The sequence below is a fragment of the Nannobrachium achirus genome (genome assembly GCF_963921795.1).
Source record: "Nannobrachium achirus genome assembly, chromosome: 15".
Taxonomy (NCBI): Eukaryota; Metazoa; Chordata; class Actinopteri; order Myctophiformes; family Myctophidae; genus Nannobrachium; species Nannobrachium achirus.
The window spans coordinates 6,208,236-6,222,664 of NC_137822.1; the positions used below are offsets into that span (position 1 = coordinate 6,208,236).

Genomic DNA, 14,429 nt, shown 5'->3' on the forward strand with positions numbered 1-14,429 from the left:
CTAACCTCAGTAAAACTATGGCTAAACCTAACCCTAACCCTTAGTCGAAATGATGTGCCGTCGAAAAAGCGAGATTTCCCCATAACCTTTAAAATAAAACCTGCCAGTTGGGTTCCTAGATGTGTCGCTTGACTTAGATTTCTGTCTTTACTGTGACTTTTACCCTGTTTTGTCTTCCTATGTTTGGACCTACCTGTGCTGGGTGTTGAGATCCAAACTGGCTACCATCTCCCTCGACTCATCCAGCATTCGCTGCAGACAATACGAGAAGGAATAATTACCCTGACAAAAGAAACAAGAGTCTCGTTAACATGGCCATCAAAAGTGATACACTATTCACTCACTTGGTATGGGTAGTATACTTTTGGGAAGAGATTTTCCTGTTAGTTATTTAATCCTGGAGCCTGGCTAGCATCCTTATTCAGCTTGTAGATCAGCTATTTTCAGCGAAAAACTTTGGTGTAGAGGAGTTTAGGTCTGCCCGGGTCAAGACTCCGGTAAACTAATTTCATTTTGTTTCAAACAGAATAGATAGAAATGATCTATTCCTAACATAAAGGGCTATTTAACTTACATCATTTGAGGCTGCTAAGAAAACCCCCAGGTCACACTGACTGAGTCTCGCTGATTGACTGTTGACAGAGAACCTTTATCATTTACAGGCCCAGACGTTGTCATCCTTGGGGAAGTCAATAACTGGTCCAGATATCCACACGTTGAATCACCTTGGCTGAGAGAAAGAAGATACTTGTTTAGGACCATCTCCACCCGCTCTCTTCCTCTCTCCATCACCACTTCCTCTCCCTGACTCCCTCTTCATCTGATCCAGGGTTCCCACACATTTTTACCAATTAATTTCCAAAACTTTTCCAAAACCTTTCCAGAATATTTAACCCGATTTCCAGGACTAACAATAATTCAGCTCAATAACGAGTCGCTTACTCCTATGTGCAATGCCTAAAGACAGGTAGTGTATGCCAGTGGTTCTCAACCTTTTCAGGCCGTGACCCCTGAAATAATCATATATTTTATTGTGAAAATCGACATGCTCTGCCTAACAGGTCTATTCCTATGGTGAAAATCTACATGCTCACAACGCCTCGCGTTGAGCATGTAGATCGGCTGTTTTCCCAATTTCTGCCGCTAATATTTGACAATTTAGCCAATGTTGAATTTGTAGTATTAACAAAATCAATAACCAAAGACAATGCATATTTTTTCCAGGACCTTCCAGGACCCTTGATTAATTCCAAAACTTTTCCAGTACTGGAAAAATATTTTTCTAATTTCAAAATATTTCCAGGAATTTCATGATTTTCCCTCTCTTTCTCTAGGTTTTGTGTCCTATCAGTGCGTATTACTACCAACACTGTATGCATCGATACATTTCACCAACCCATCATTCTGGAACGTCTTCCCCGAAGCCTTTGTGCTTTCTCATTTCACAGGTTAAGTAGTGTTTAGTAGGAGCAGGCAACCAGTGCAACATGAAAAAAGATGGAAGTCCCGCACACTGTCCCCACTTAAAGCAGTGGTTTATTAGCCTTCGATTTGACGAAGGTTGTTTAGACTGAAACGATGTCACAGCTCTAAGTGAAGACAGTGTGCGTGACTTCGTTTCTTTTCCTTTCATAGGTTCCCATGGATGATCATGACCCCCGAGTGGGGTCACATGGAATACAACTGCAGTCTATTATTATAGCTGCTATTCTTGTTATTGTCACTATTTGCCGTTGCTGTTTGTATTATTGTTGTTGTCCGTCATTGTGTCTCCCTCCCACCCTCGGTCTGTAAATCTCTGTCTCTCTCCCTCCCTCTTCCACTCAACATCGTCAAGGCAGATGGCCGCCCACCCAAAAGCCATTTAGGCCTGAAAGCAAATCTGTGTCACTTTAGATTTGAACCACTTTAACCATTATTTTATGCTTTAACTATTAAAAAATAGCAGATATATAAGCTCAAAGCGCGGCATCGAGTAAAGGGGGAGAGGGGATCCTTGCCACTGTTACCAAATGCTTGCTCAGAGCAGAGAAACATTGGGTCAGGTGTCATGAGAGATGATTTGGGCACTAGAACAACACTTGCAGCTTAATATCGTCCACATTTCACATTGACCTGCCGTCTGATCCTCTTCCGTTCCTCTCCCTCAGGGCTTCACGGGTGCTGTCCAGGTTCAGCTGCAACAGCTGCAGGTCATTCTGCTGATTCTCACACACCTCAAAACATCATTGTCATTTCTAAGCCTGATTCACACTTCGTCGCATGCCGGTGCCAAGAATAGCCGACCTACAAGCTCACAGCACGTCGTACAGTAGGTCAGCCTAGTTTCGGCGTGGCATTAATAATAAGATAATAATACACGTCAGTGTTGTGTGAGAAACAGACTGTTAATTCTTTTTTTTTTTTTTTTTTAAGATCTGTTTTTGGGCTTTTTATGCCTTTATTTGATAGTATAGTAGACTGACAGGAAATAGGGAGAGAGATGGGGAATGACATGTGGCAAAGGTCGTCCGGATCAGGAATCGAACCAGCGACGCCAGCAGGCATCATAGCCTCGTGTGTGGTATGCGCCTTGACCACTAGGCCAGCGGGCGCCCCCAGACTGTTAAATTCTAATAATGTAAAAAAAAAGTCATGTCCAAAACGCTGTGCTGTGCTGTGCTTTTGTCATTATTGTACAGCTCAGGTCACAGAGCCAAAGCTGAGGAATTCCAGCACACCCGGCCTAAGGTATGCTGTGAAACCAGATTGGTACCTCTGACATCAGACAACACTGTGAAGGGGAAGAACGAGGAAACAAGTACCTCATACACTGAGGTATAGAGGCTGGAGAGCTGTTTATGCAATTAAATACTACAATTCAGTTGTTAGTGGGTGATTGTTTTGTTTTCTAGCTCAGGGCTCTTATACAGGGGGTCCGGGACCCCTAGTGGGTCCTCAGAGATACTACAGGGGGGGGCCGTAAAATCTTTGTGTGATATGATCATATGATCATTTTTACATTAACCACTTGAACCCTAGCATCCCTATTCTGGGTGGAACATTACCCAAAAATAGCAGATCTACAAGCTTACAACGCCTCGCAACGCAAACAAGTTTAAGCTATCTAAGAAATCTATGAAAATCTTTCTTCTGCAACACAATTTTATACAATATGTAGTGGGGGTCCCTGCTTCATCTCTCTCAGCTAATGGGTACCTGGCCTGAAAACGTTGAAGACCCCTGTTCTAGCAAAGTTATACAGTTCAGCTCAGACTCTGTGCGTTCCTGTTTAGAGCGAGCCAGTAGTAGCAGCTCATCCTTCCAGCTATCGCCCTCTCCTGGTGGAAAATGGCCCATCATTAACATGACTAATCACTGCTCAACAAGCAAGGAGAACTAGCTCATCTTGTTTACAGTGACAATGAGCTGACATTCTGGCAGGTAAAATGACCCACACAATGATCACAATCAAGAAAAACAAAGATAGTAAAGACAATGAACCATTGCATGATCGTGGCTTGGATCCGAGGTTAAGTATGGCACGCTCAGATACGTCACATTTTAGGCATGCTTAACCCCACTGCAGGGGAGGCAAACTGCAGGAAAAGGAAATAACGTGCAATGTCTTTTATTTTGATGAACTGCGTTCGTTCAATGCATTCCATAAAACCTTTGACTACAGTTTGATATCTCACTGCAGTTTACAATGCTTAGAATGTGTTCTGTTACCTCTCCTTTAAAACAGCCCTCGTTTAGATCAGTGATTCTCAATGTAGATTCCAGGGACTCTGTGGGTTCCTAGGGGATTCTAAATTGACCCATACAAGTCTGTAACTCTGACGGTGTGGGAACCAAATTAACCCGTTAGGGTTCATTTGGTTCCATTTGTACACTGTCAGAGTTAAAGGGAGACCTTGAAATTTGAAACACTGGCTTAGATGGATCTAGCATGTTCTCACTGGGGCGGGGGCACCTACATTAAATGTGGTATGCTTGGCACAGTGTGATTGTTACAGTACCTGACAAGGCCAGCTCCCTACGCAGGAGCTGTGCCTCCTGTTTGAGACGGATGATCTCCTCTCTCTGGGCACTGCTTTGTGTTAAATGCTGCTGTAGCTCTTCAAAAAGCAAAAACAACAGTTCATCTTCTATTATCATCTGTTACTGGTAAGATCAATAAGTCATCAAATAATATACCTTGGTTGGGTTGCACATATCTCAATCTTTAAAATGTACTCAAACCCTCCCATAACCTCCCTTCCCACTATCATGTCTTAACTGCATTTAAGCTGAAAGACCTACATTTTGCTGTATCTGTGTATAAAGTAATAACTTGATGGATACATTTAAACTACCTCCCTCTTTACTTGACAAGATAAAGAAACAAAATAAAGCCGTACATTTGACACTGTTGCTAAAGATAAATTATTAATCTATCTATGAAATCGATGAAAATCTGCATCACACATTTATACAATATGTAGAGGGGGTCCCTGCTTCATCTCTCTCTCAGCTAAGTGGTCCTTGGCCTGAAAATGTTGAAGACCTCAGCTCTAAAAACATATGTTGCTTCCTTATTAGCCCTATTCGCGGCCCGCCCACTCAGCAACTTCCTGGTGCTGAAGTCACGTTTTGAAGGGTAAACCCTGCTAAAAGCCCATAGAGTTAACACAGAAATCGCAAATTTAATGCAATTTCCGAATAGTAAAGTATAATATACGGCGAGCATGATCAAGAACACAAGATAGTAAAAGGCACAAAGCGTTATAATTTACTTTACCGTTCGAAATAATGATTTGTTGGCTTTAAGTCCAGCAATTTCTGTGTTATTTTACCCTTCAAAGCTGACGTCAGGAAGTTGCTGAGAAATTTGCTGAGTGGGCGGGCCGTGAATAGGGCTTATTGGCTAAAAGATACTCTATGAAATAGCCTCGTTGACTTGAATGGGGAAATGCAAAAACGGCAACCACACTTGCAATTTCCCAGAATTGCAAGTGTTCTGATATTAACCGAACTGCAGAATTAATTTCCAAATGTGACTCACGTCAGGGAAAACACACTCACAATTTCCAAAATTGCATCTTTCTACTAAACCTTATCATTGGATTTCTGATGAGACACAAAAGATGTTGGTGTTAATGCTTTCGTAGCACCTCGAGGTCTTGGTATTTTTGGCTGGTGTCCTGTAGTTTGTGTCCAATCTTCTGGAGCTGCTGCTGGGCGACGGCGAGTTCCTGTTGGATCTCCCTCTCCCTGGTTTCCACCATCCTGACACGCTTGGTGAGGACCCGGATCACCTCAGTACGCTTCTGCAGCTCATCTAATAGCCCAACAAAACATTAATTACTCTCCCCTCAGCGAGTTTTCGAGGCCTGAATGGGTGAGGGAATGGGATTTTTTTTAAATCACCATAAAAGTGTTGGAACTGTTACCCCCACGACCCGATTCCGGATAAGCGGTTGAAGATGGATGGATCAAGACTTATTAATTTTGTTTGTAAAACTATTTGGAAGGAGAATTATGAACACAATAAGAGTAGGACTGGGTAATATGGACAAAATCAAAAATCAAAACATATTTGACCAAACACCTATATATTGATTGAAAATCACAATGCAATGCCTTGCGAGATTGTAGATCAGCAATTTTCACTATTTTTACAAAGTGTAGAAAAATATATAATGTATAAATTAGTACTTAAATGATTAATACCAGGAAAAGACAACACTTTTCCCATATCACGATATTACCAAAATCCAAGATGATATCCAGTCTTATATCACAATATATTGATGCCCTCACTCACTCACATGTTATTTATCATGATGGCATGTATGTTTTCATCAACATACAAAGCTTCAGATTAATTCTGGCATAAAGACTAATAGTTTCTCACCTTGTGAGCGTGCACAGGGCTGCTCCAGTCCAGTGTGAGGACTCTCTGGCGGTATTTGCCTGGCGTTGCCAGCCTCTATCACACACACCACTACCGCCAGGGGGTGTTGTTGTGTTAGGTCTGGTTAACCACTTGCTGATTGTGAGGATAGGAGGGATGGTTCTCCAGTCCGTCTGTGAAAAGGTGCACAACTCAAAATATTATTCAGTGATTCTGGACTGTACACCCACCACATTGAACAGATGTCAGTCATTTTGCGCATTGTGAATTGTGTCCCAAAAACAGAAGAAAAGCCTGCTGTTGTTAACTTGTTTCTATTGCTGAGCAATGAGCATTTCACTGGATTTATTCCATGTGAGTCCACAACAGGAAGGTGAAGCACTGTGCAAAACTTTCTTGAGCCATCTGGAAAAACTGGGTCTCGACATCAGTTGACTGCAGGGGCCAAAGTTATGATAACGGGAGTAACATGAAAGGCAAGAATCAGGGCGTGCAAAAACGAATCCTCGATCTCAACAAAAAAGCACACTAGGCTACATGCCTTGTAGCAGCCACACATTAAACTTAGTTGTTTGTGATGCTGCCAAGTCCTCTGTGAATGCTGTCACTTTTTTTGGAATCCTTCAAAGAATATACTTACCTCTTTAGCTCTTCCCCTCCTCGCTGGGCAATACTGAAGGAACACGTGACTGATTCTGGGCTGAGTGTAAAAGCCCTCTCTGAGTCTCTGACTGACACCCGCTGGGAATCACTTATAGAGAGCGTAAAGTTGTTGCATTACCACCTAGAAGAGGTTCACATAGCACTGGGAGCGCTGGAGGATTATGCACTCCAGCACAAAGATGGTGTAACGGCAACAGAGGCCAAAATCCTGTCAAAATAAATAATAACGGGCCATTTGTCGTGAGCGTTGTGGTGTGGCATGACATTTTGTTTCAAATAAATAAAGTGAGCAAACTACAACAAAGTCCTATACAGTCAGCATGGAAGCCCTTCTAAACGAAATCCGTGCTGTCATTCTATTTCTCGAGGACTTCAGAGAGAACGGGTCCATGAATGCGCGCAGACGCACGAGCGATTGCTGAACAGGCCACAGTGGAAATAACCACTCGATTCCCAGAACAGCGACAGAGGAAAAAACAGCTCTATTTGATTATGAGGGTAAAAATGATCGCCCACCAATTACACCTGAAGAAAGGTACAAGCGTGATATATTTCTCCCCCTGATTGACAAGGCTCTATCCAGCATCAGAGAGCGATTCTCACAGCTAGATAGTTTCAATGATGTATGTGGATTCCTCTTCAGCACCGCGGACATGCGGACAGCGATTGAAGATGGCGCACTGCCTGAGAGGTGTACACGTTTTGCTGAGGAAATGGGGGACATTGATGCTCAGGACATGTGTCTTGAGATAAAACTAATTGTCAACAGCTATCCCCAAAACAAGCCCAAATCTCCATTTGGCATGTTGTGTTATATTTACGAGAAAGGCGTCTTGGTATGTATCCAAATCTTAAGTGTTGCCCTGCGCATACTGTTGACTGTTCCAGTAACCGTGGCCTCTGCCGAGAGAAGCTTTTCCAAATTGAAGCTCCTGAAGAACTACATGAGATCAAGTAAGCATGTCTCAAGACCGTCTCAATGGACTAGCAGAAATGGCTATTGAGCACGAAATAGCTCGCAGTTTGGAATACTCCAGAATTATTGAAAACTTTGCTGCAGCCAAGGCAAGAAAGGTCCAATTCTAGGGGGTGAGTAAAACTGTTATTTCATCATGCTTCGGGTCGGGTGTGTGTGTGTGTGTGTGTGTGTGTGTGTGTGTGTGTGTGCCTGCGTGCATGCGCGCGTGCGTGCGTGCGTGCGAGTGAGTGAGTGAGTGAGTGAATTAATGAATGAATTTGAATGAATTTTTATTTTTCGTGTCTTGTCAAAAAGACCCACCCCTTACGGGATTATAAGACACCAAACATTAATAAACAACACATTCCATTATTGGAAACTGCACACAGTGCACAACAATATAAAAAAATAAAATAAAAGAAATGCCCAAACAAAATAAATATAGCCTACCTTACATATATGTTTTCTTTGTCTGTTTGTCCCATGCTTTCTCTAAATATTCTGCCAGTGCAAATATGTTGTGTTCAAAAATCCAACTAAGTCTCTCTGCGTCACTTAACCCTATCAAATCTAGGTTTTTACACTTATTAAACAGTCTTTGACGTAGCTCATGATACAAAGGACAGTAGAACATAAAGTGGAACTCATTCTCAATATCATTTATGTCACAATAAATACAAACCCTCTCTTCCTCCACTACTCCTCTATATCTACCAGTTTCAAGGTGCAGGGGCAAGATCCCAGAACGGAGTTGGGCACATAGAGATTTTTGTCTTTTGGATAATGGAGCACAGACATACTTTTCACAAGCATAACTGCTTTTCATCATAACAAACGTTCTCAATTTTGGCTTGTGCAATATATCCTGTGACCATTTGTTCTGATCTATTAAGTGTTTCTTTAACCATAGAGATGTTTACAATACTGTTATTTTGGAAACTGTCAGGTAATCCAGTTCTTATAAGTATCTCCTCCACAGTACTTGCCCATGAACCTTTTATTGATACATCCCAAATAATTATTTTCTTGGCAACTCGATTCTCATGGCATTCTGATTAATCTATTCCACAAGGCTACCATGCTGCCCTTCCACCTTACTTCACACCCATCCCATATCTCCTGTTATTGCCAATACAGGGGCAAATTTATGCACACCTAGACATTTTAATTTTACTCTTCACAAAGGGTAGGCATTATAAGCCTTATGGCTTCAGCCTATTCCTTTTCGGTGCCACTAGTGGATTTACCTAAATGACTGTATTGTTTTAAATGGACCGAAATAAAGATTTACTACTACTACTATTTGCCCTTTCATATTTGTGATTGAGCCCCATACACCTGCCATATAGTCCATGACATGGCAAACACACAGGTGAAATAGTTTGGAGTAAGCAACATATCCCAGATCACCCAGTTTGGTTTTTGCTATTATGCCACCCAGAGCCCTACCAGCAGATCCTGCCAATGCTGATCCGTATTCAAAGTGTAAATGTTCATCCAGATTAAGACCTAGGTATTTGTAGTTTTCAACATACTGTAATCTTTGTTCCCCTAGATAGAACTGAAAATCACTTCTTTTTACTCTGGTTTGTTTAAAATGCATGATCTATGCATTACTATGATTAACTGTCAGTTTCCATTTTTTTTACACCAGTTCTCGGTACACAGTAACATTTTCTGTAAATCATACTAATCTTCAGCTAGAATAATTGTCATCTGCATACATCAAGATATCTAATTTATTACTGCCATTAAACCTAGTCCAAGTTGTTTGATTTCCTTAGCAAGATTGTTAATAAATATTGCAAATAGGGTAGGGAGAGGCAATCCCCCTGCTTGACACCAGATGACGTTGGAAACCACCCTGCAGTAATCATTAACTCTAACACAAGCCTGAGGGTTTTTATACAGAGATTGTATAGCCCAGGGGTGCCCAAAAGGTAGATCGTGATCTACCAGTAGATCACAAAGGCTGTGCAGGTAGACCATATAACATGCCCCTAATATAAAGGGAAATAATTATAAACAAAAAACACAAAACCTGTCATTTTGTCATCTGTCACTTGAATTAAGGTGACTTGACTTGCCTGTCAGCTCCCTTTACTGCTTCTACACTTTATTTAAAATTTCGTTAGAGGATCAACCATTGAGTTGCAGCAACTCCTTTTCAAGGTTTTCCTCAAGCACAACAAACAACAACAACAACAATAAACAACACAGAATAACAAAACAAAACATACATATAAGGCTCCTCCAACATTTCAACCCCCACTACACCCCCCACTCCAACAGTATACTAGTATCCTTAGTGATAAAGATGAATAAAAATGATATAGAAATGAAACATAAAAATAAAAATAACAAAACTTTGCAGATGCACAGATTATACAAATAACAGATCAGCATGAAAAATAAATACAAACAATTTAGTTAAGCATAATTACAATCAAAAACAAGAGCAGCTAGTTGTAAGATGGGCCCATAGAGAAGATTTGAAAGCATTACAATTTGAAATTGCTCTAAGGGACAAGGGCAGGATATTAAAGTCAGCTGGTGCTTTAAACTTAAAGGCACGTCTCCCAGTTTCTGAGTTCATTACTGAGTTCATACACTGCTTCTAAAGTAGGCAAACCCCCCCCAATGCAATGCTTTGGTTTCAAGTCAGTAGCATTACAAAGAACCCAAAAACCTATCACTTCCATTTCCCATTTCAAGTGCGTTTGTATCACTTCCATTTGCCATTTCAAGTGTGTTTGTATACCCTCCATTTTCCATTTCAAGCGTGTATGTATCACTTCCATTTCCCATTTCAAGTGTGTTTGTGTCTTAACGCCAGTGCCGCTACTATTCCAAAGCCCCCCCAGGTAAATTCTTTTGGGGTGGGTAGATCATGTTGAGCTGGTCATTTTAAAAGTAGCTCTCCAGTCAAAAAAGTGTGAGCACCCCTGGTAAAGCCCAATACAACTTTCCATAAATACCCTCTTCCAGCAGACGATAAGCTAAATCACGATTAACGAAAGCAAACGCCTTTTGGAAGTCGATAAAACAGGCAAAAGATGACTTGTTCTGCATTATTCTGTTGTTAACTACAGTGGTGACAGAGATGATTCGATACAGGCTCTATTCTTTCTAAACCCATTCTGTTCTTCTACTAACAAATCATTTACTTCTAAATAATTTGTAAGTCTAGAATTAAGAATGGAGGAATACACTTTATAAACCGTGCTCAAAAGACTGATACCACGATAGTTTAAAGGTATTCTAGGGTCATTTTTAGGGGATTTGGGGATTGGACTCGCGATAGATTTATACCAAGGTGAAGGAATAGAACCAGTTTCAAAACAAAAATCTAATAAAACATGAAGTGCCTCAGTGAACCACGTACTTTTAAGTATTTCATTTGTTATTTCATCAAAACCTGAGGCTTTGCCCACCTTCAGGGCGGCAATAGCCACTTTCACCTCCTCAATATCAATGACCTCATTTAAAACATTTTCCAGATTACAGGTGAGGGTGGTTGCTTTTCTACCTGGGATTTAAGTAAACCGATATTATCTGCAAAAGCTACATCAAAATAATCTCCATCTTGGTTCCCTGAAAACAGCTCCCTAAAGCACCTTTCCCATTCACTTAAAACCTTTTGAATGTCAGTAACTAGTTGACCTGTATCATCATAAACCTCCAATGGTATTTTCTTCTGCCTTTTTGGGCCAAGCTTATTAATCTGATCCCAAAAACGTTGTGGATTGGCTGCGTGTGTTTCTTCCAAATGTAAAAGATAACCTTTATTATACTGCCTTTTAAAATAACCTCTTATCAAACATATTTTGACTTAACTTAAATATGACTATACTATTCTCTCTGAGTCTTATCTCCTTTGTATTTTAAACTAGAATATCGCCCGCCTTCGGCGGGCGAATCCTAGTGTTCGCACATAAATCCTTAGTCTAGTTGTGGGAAGAAAAGGATATCATCATCATCATGGCCCCAAATAACTTTTAAATATCTTGCAATTGGCGACGAGTCTCGACTCTTAATAAATCGGCAAGAGTGCCTCTCATTTTCAATACAAAGGCTAAGCTATATAAGCTCTCCATCATCAGCAATAGTAGTCAGTGGTGCGTGTTCCCCACACTCCCAAGCCCCCACCGTTGCGCTTAGGTTCACCGGGAAAAACTCGGTCGCGAGAGGCGACATGGGTTCTGAAGGCAAAGGTGGAGTCAGTGACGTAGCGGCGGCTCCGGCAGAGAAGTATAGGTTCCACTTGCGCAAAGGCACGTCGCATCCACATACGTCAGGGACGTTTACTTGAGAGACACGGAAGAAGGAGAGACTGTAAAGGATAAGTGATTGTCGTCTCAGGAAGAAGGACAGACCTTTCAGGAAGAATATGTGACGTAGCACCGTTCGCGGCTGAGGCAGAAAAGCGGGGCAAAGAAGGTAAAAGAATGCATAAAGAGACAATAAATAGCGACGGTCCAAAAGCGAGAGGTATGATTGTGCTGTTGGTTAAATGGTTTTGGGAATTGGGCCGTGGGTCTGTGCTAACATAGCTGCAGTAGCAGCGGGATACAGTACACGGGGCGTGATTAACTTCTCAGGGAGTGGCTAACTTCTAAATTGTATATAAGGATAGATGAGTTCATCTCTACGCATTGCCTTCCACAAACGTTTCAACTCATCATTCCCAAACTGTTTATTTGGCCTATAAATTTTATGTTGTTAGTTAGACCTACGTTGGCCATTTCCCAACTCCCCATACAAAAGTTCACAGATTCCACTATACCAGCTATTCTGTGTTTTTTGCATTATCGACCAGTTCTTTTAATCCTTTTTTCATTTTATCTGAACAAATTTGATTTGTTACAACTCTGCACAATCTACTGTGTTACTTTCTTCTTTATTTCGTTCATTAATTTCATCAGTATTACCAACTTGCGGCCGCATAGCAAATTTTAAACATAATAGTGAGTGATCTGGAACACGACACCTTTTGCTAATTGTGGTGGTTAAAAAGACAACATACATTCACGGTACATAAAAACAGAAATGTTGCTACAATAAAAACGCTAGGTTTAAAAACTAGTTCTTTAAAGCATAATATAAAAAATATATATCTGATTTCTACACTGCTCATAGTGCACTGCTAACTTGGATTGATCATAATATTCACTCAGCACACACTTTGTCTTGTTTTGTTTAATTTGGCAATATTATGTTTATGTTACTTATCTTATCTTACCTTATCTTTTAGGCGCCGTCCAAACATTTGCGACAGCTATCGTGTCCGTGTCGTTTGAGAATGAGGGGGGGTGGGTAAATCCAATTCATTCTCAATGAAGGTCACATGGTTTTTGAGCGGTGGTCACACCGTCTCCTAGACGTAGCCGTGTGTGTGGGTATCCGTCCGTGTCTGTCTGTCTGTTTGTATGTAGCCTGCAATACCTTTTCTGACCACACATGTTAAGGGAGGGGCGCTGTTGTTCAGGCCAGGCCAGGCCAGGCCAGGCCAGGCCAGGCCAGGCCAGGCCAGGCACACTCACAGTCACACACACACGCGCACGCACACACACACGCGCAGCCTCCACCGCTCAGTTCACACAAGTGTGATTTTTTATTTGTCAAAAGACAGCCTTCGGTTGAGCAAGAGACACGGCAACGACATGAAACCACGTGACTTACATAGAAAATGAATTGGACCCCCCTCTCATTCTCAAACGATACGGAGAAGATGTCTCACGCATATGTGTGATTGCGGCCATAGGGATTCCTTCCTCAACTGCAAACATCTCTACCAGAGTGCAGCATGGACTTAATTTCAACCTAATAAAATTAGGTGATTGATTTGAAAATACAGTAGGTCCCCCAACATAGAGTTTTGACTTGATCCACTGCATTTTGAGGTATTGAATGACAGTGGTGGACAAGTAAATAAAGACAAAATCTGAAATGGTGTGTTGTGGGCTTGTAGATCTGCTATTTTCACTATACTTTTTATAGTTTATACATTTATTTTTGTAAGTTTGGGTTCTAAGAGTACCTTCCTAGAAACCTCAAAATGAATATTTAACATTTTGGAACAGAGCATTTTCACTCTTTGTGATATCCATTTCAAATGAACAGGGATACGAGTAAATGCTTTTTACTCTATCAGACAGTTATAACTTTATAACTATGTATTTTTTCTTTAACTTTGAACAATACGGTACCCAACCTCTAGGGTAGTGGTTCTCTAAGTGGGCTCTGCGGACCCCTAGGGGTCCTTGAGGGGGTTCCAGGGGGATGTGGAGTGGTATTGTATTGTATTGTTCGGTACAGGGTCATTCGGTTCGATATTTTTCAGTTCGGTTCGATTTTCGATATTCGGTTCGATATGTTGCACCCCTGATATATATATATATATATATATATATATATATATATATAATATGAGTGAATTCAACACATTACTAATAACATATACTGTATATATCACAAGTAGATATTCCACGCAGCATATTCCAACTTCTCAGAGGGCTGGTTAGAAATGTAGCCATTAAAAAAAAAAGAGACAGCTGAGTTAACAACAGTACCATTACAATTGACAACCTACACAAGTGAAAAAGAGTGAACCTGTATATGTCCCTAAATGACGCTCTCTCTCTAGGTCGTCCTCAGACGAGCCCTCCATCGTTGTTTCCAGTCATCTCGGTTCTCCATACATCTGGCCAGCTCATTGGTGTTCTGTGTCCCTACGTCTTCCTTGAGTACGTCCACGTATGTTTTTGTGGGACGTCCTCGCGACCGGTGCCCATGTGTTGGCTCCCACAGTACCAATTTGCTGGTTGGAAGCTCCTGGTGTCTTTGGCAGTGTCCTGCTAGTCTCATTCTTCTGGTGGCAATTTTCTCGCTTACCCTTGGTATTCCCTCATACAGGCTCCTGTTGGTAAC

At 41.3% G+C, this 14,429-nt stretch overlaps 1 protein-coding gene across 1 annotated transcript in view; it reads right to left on the minus strand.

Moving 5' to 3' along the window:
* Window positions 1-189: 189 nt before the first annotated feature.
* ccdc62 (coiled-coil domain containing 62) overlaps window positions 190-14,429 on the minus strand; it is a gene marked incomplete at its 3' end in the record, with an annotated part of 82,116 nt that continues 67,876 nt past the window's right edge. The window contains exons 9-11 of the mRNA XM_080742899.1: window positions 2,116-2,216; window positions 610-730; window positions 190-252 (exon numbers count right to left, since the gene is read on the minus strand). Of these exons, the coding sequence (XP_080599025.1) occupies window positions 190-252; window positions 610-730; window positions 2,116-2,216 (285 nt within the window). The remainder of the gene's footprint in view (window positions 253-609; window positions 731-2,115; window positions 2,217-14,429) is intronic.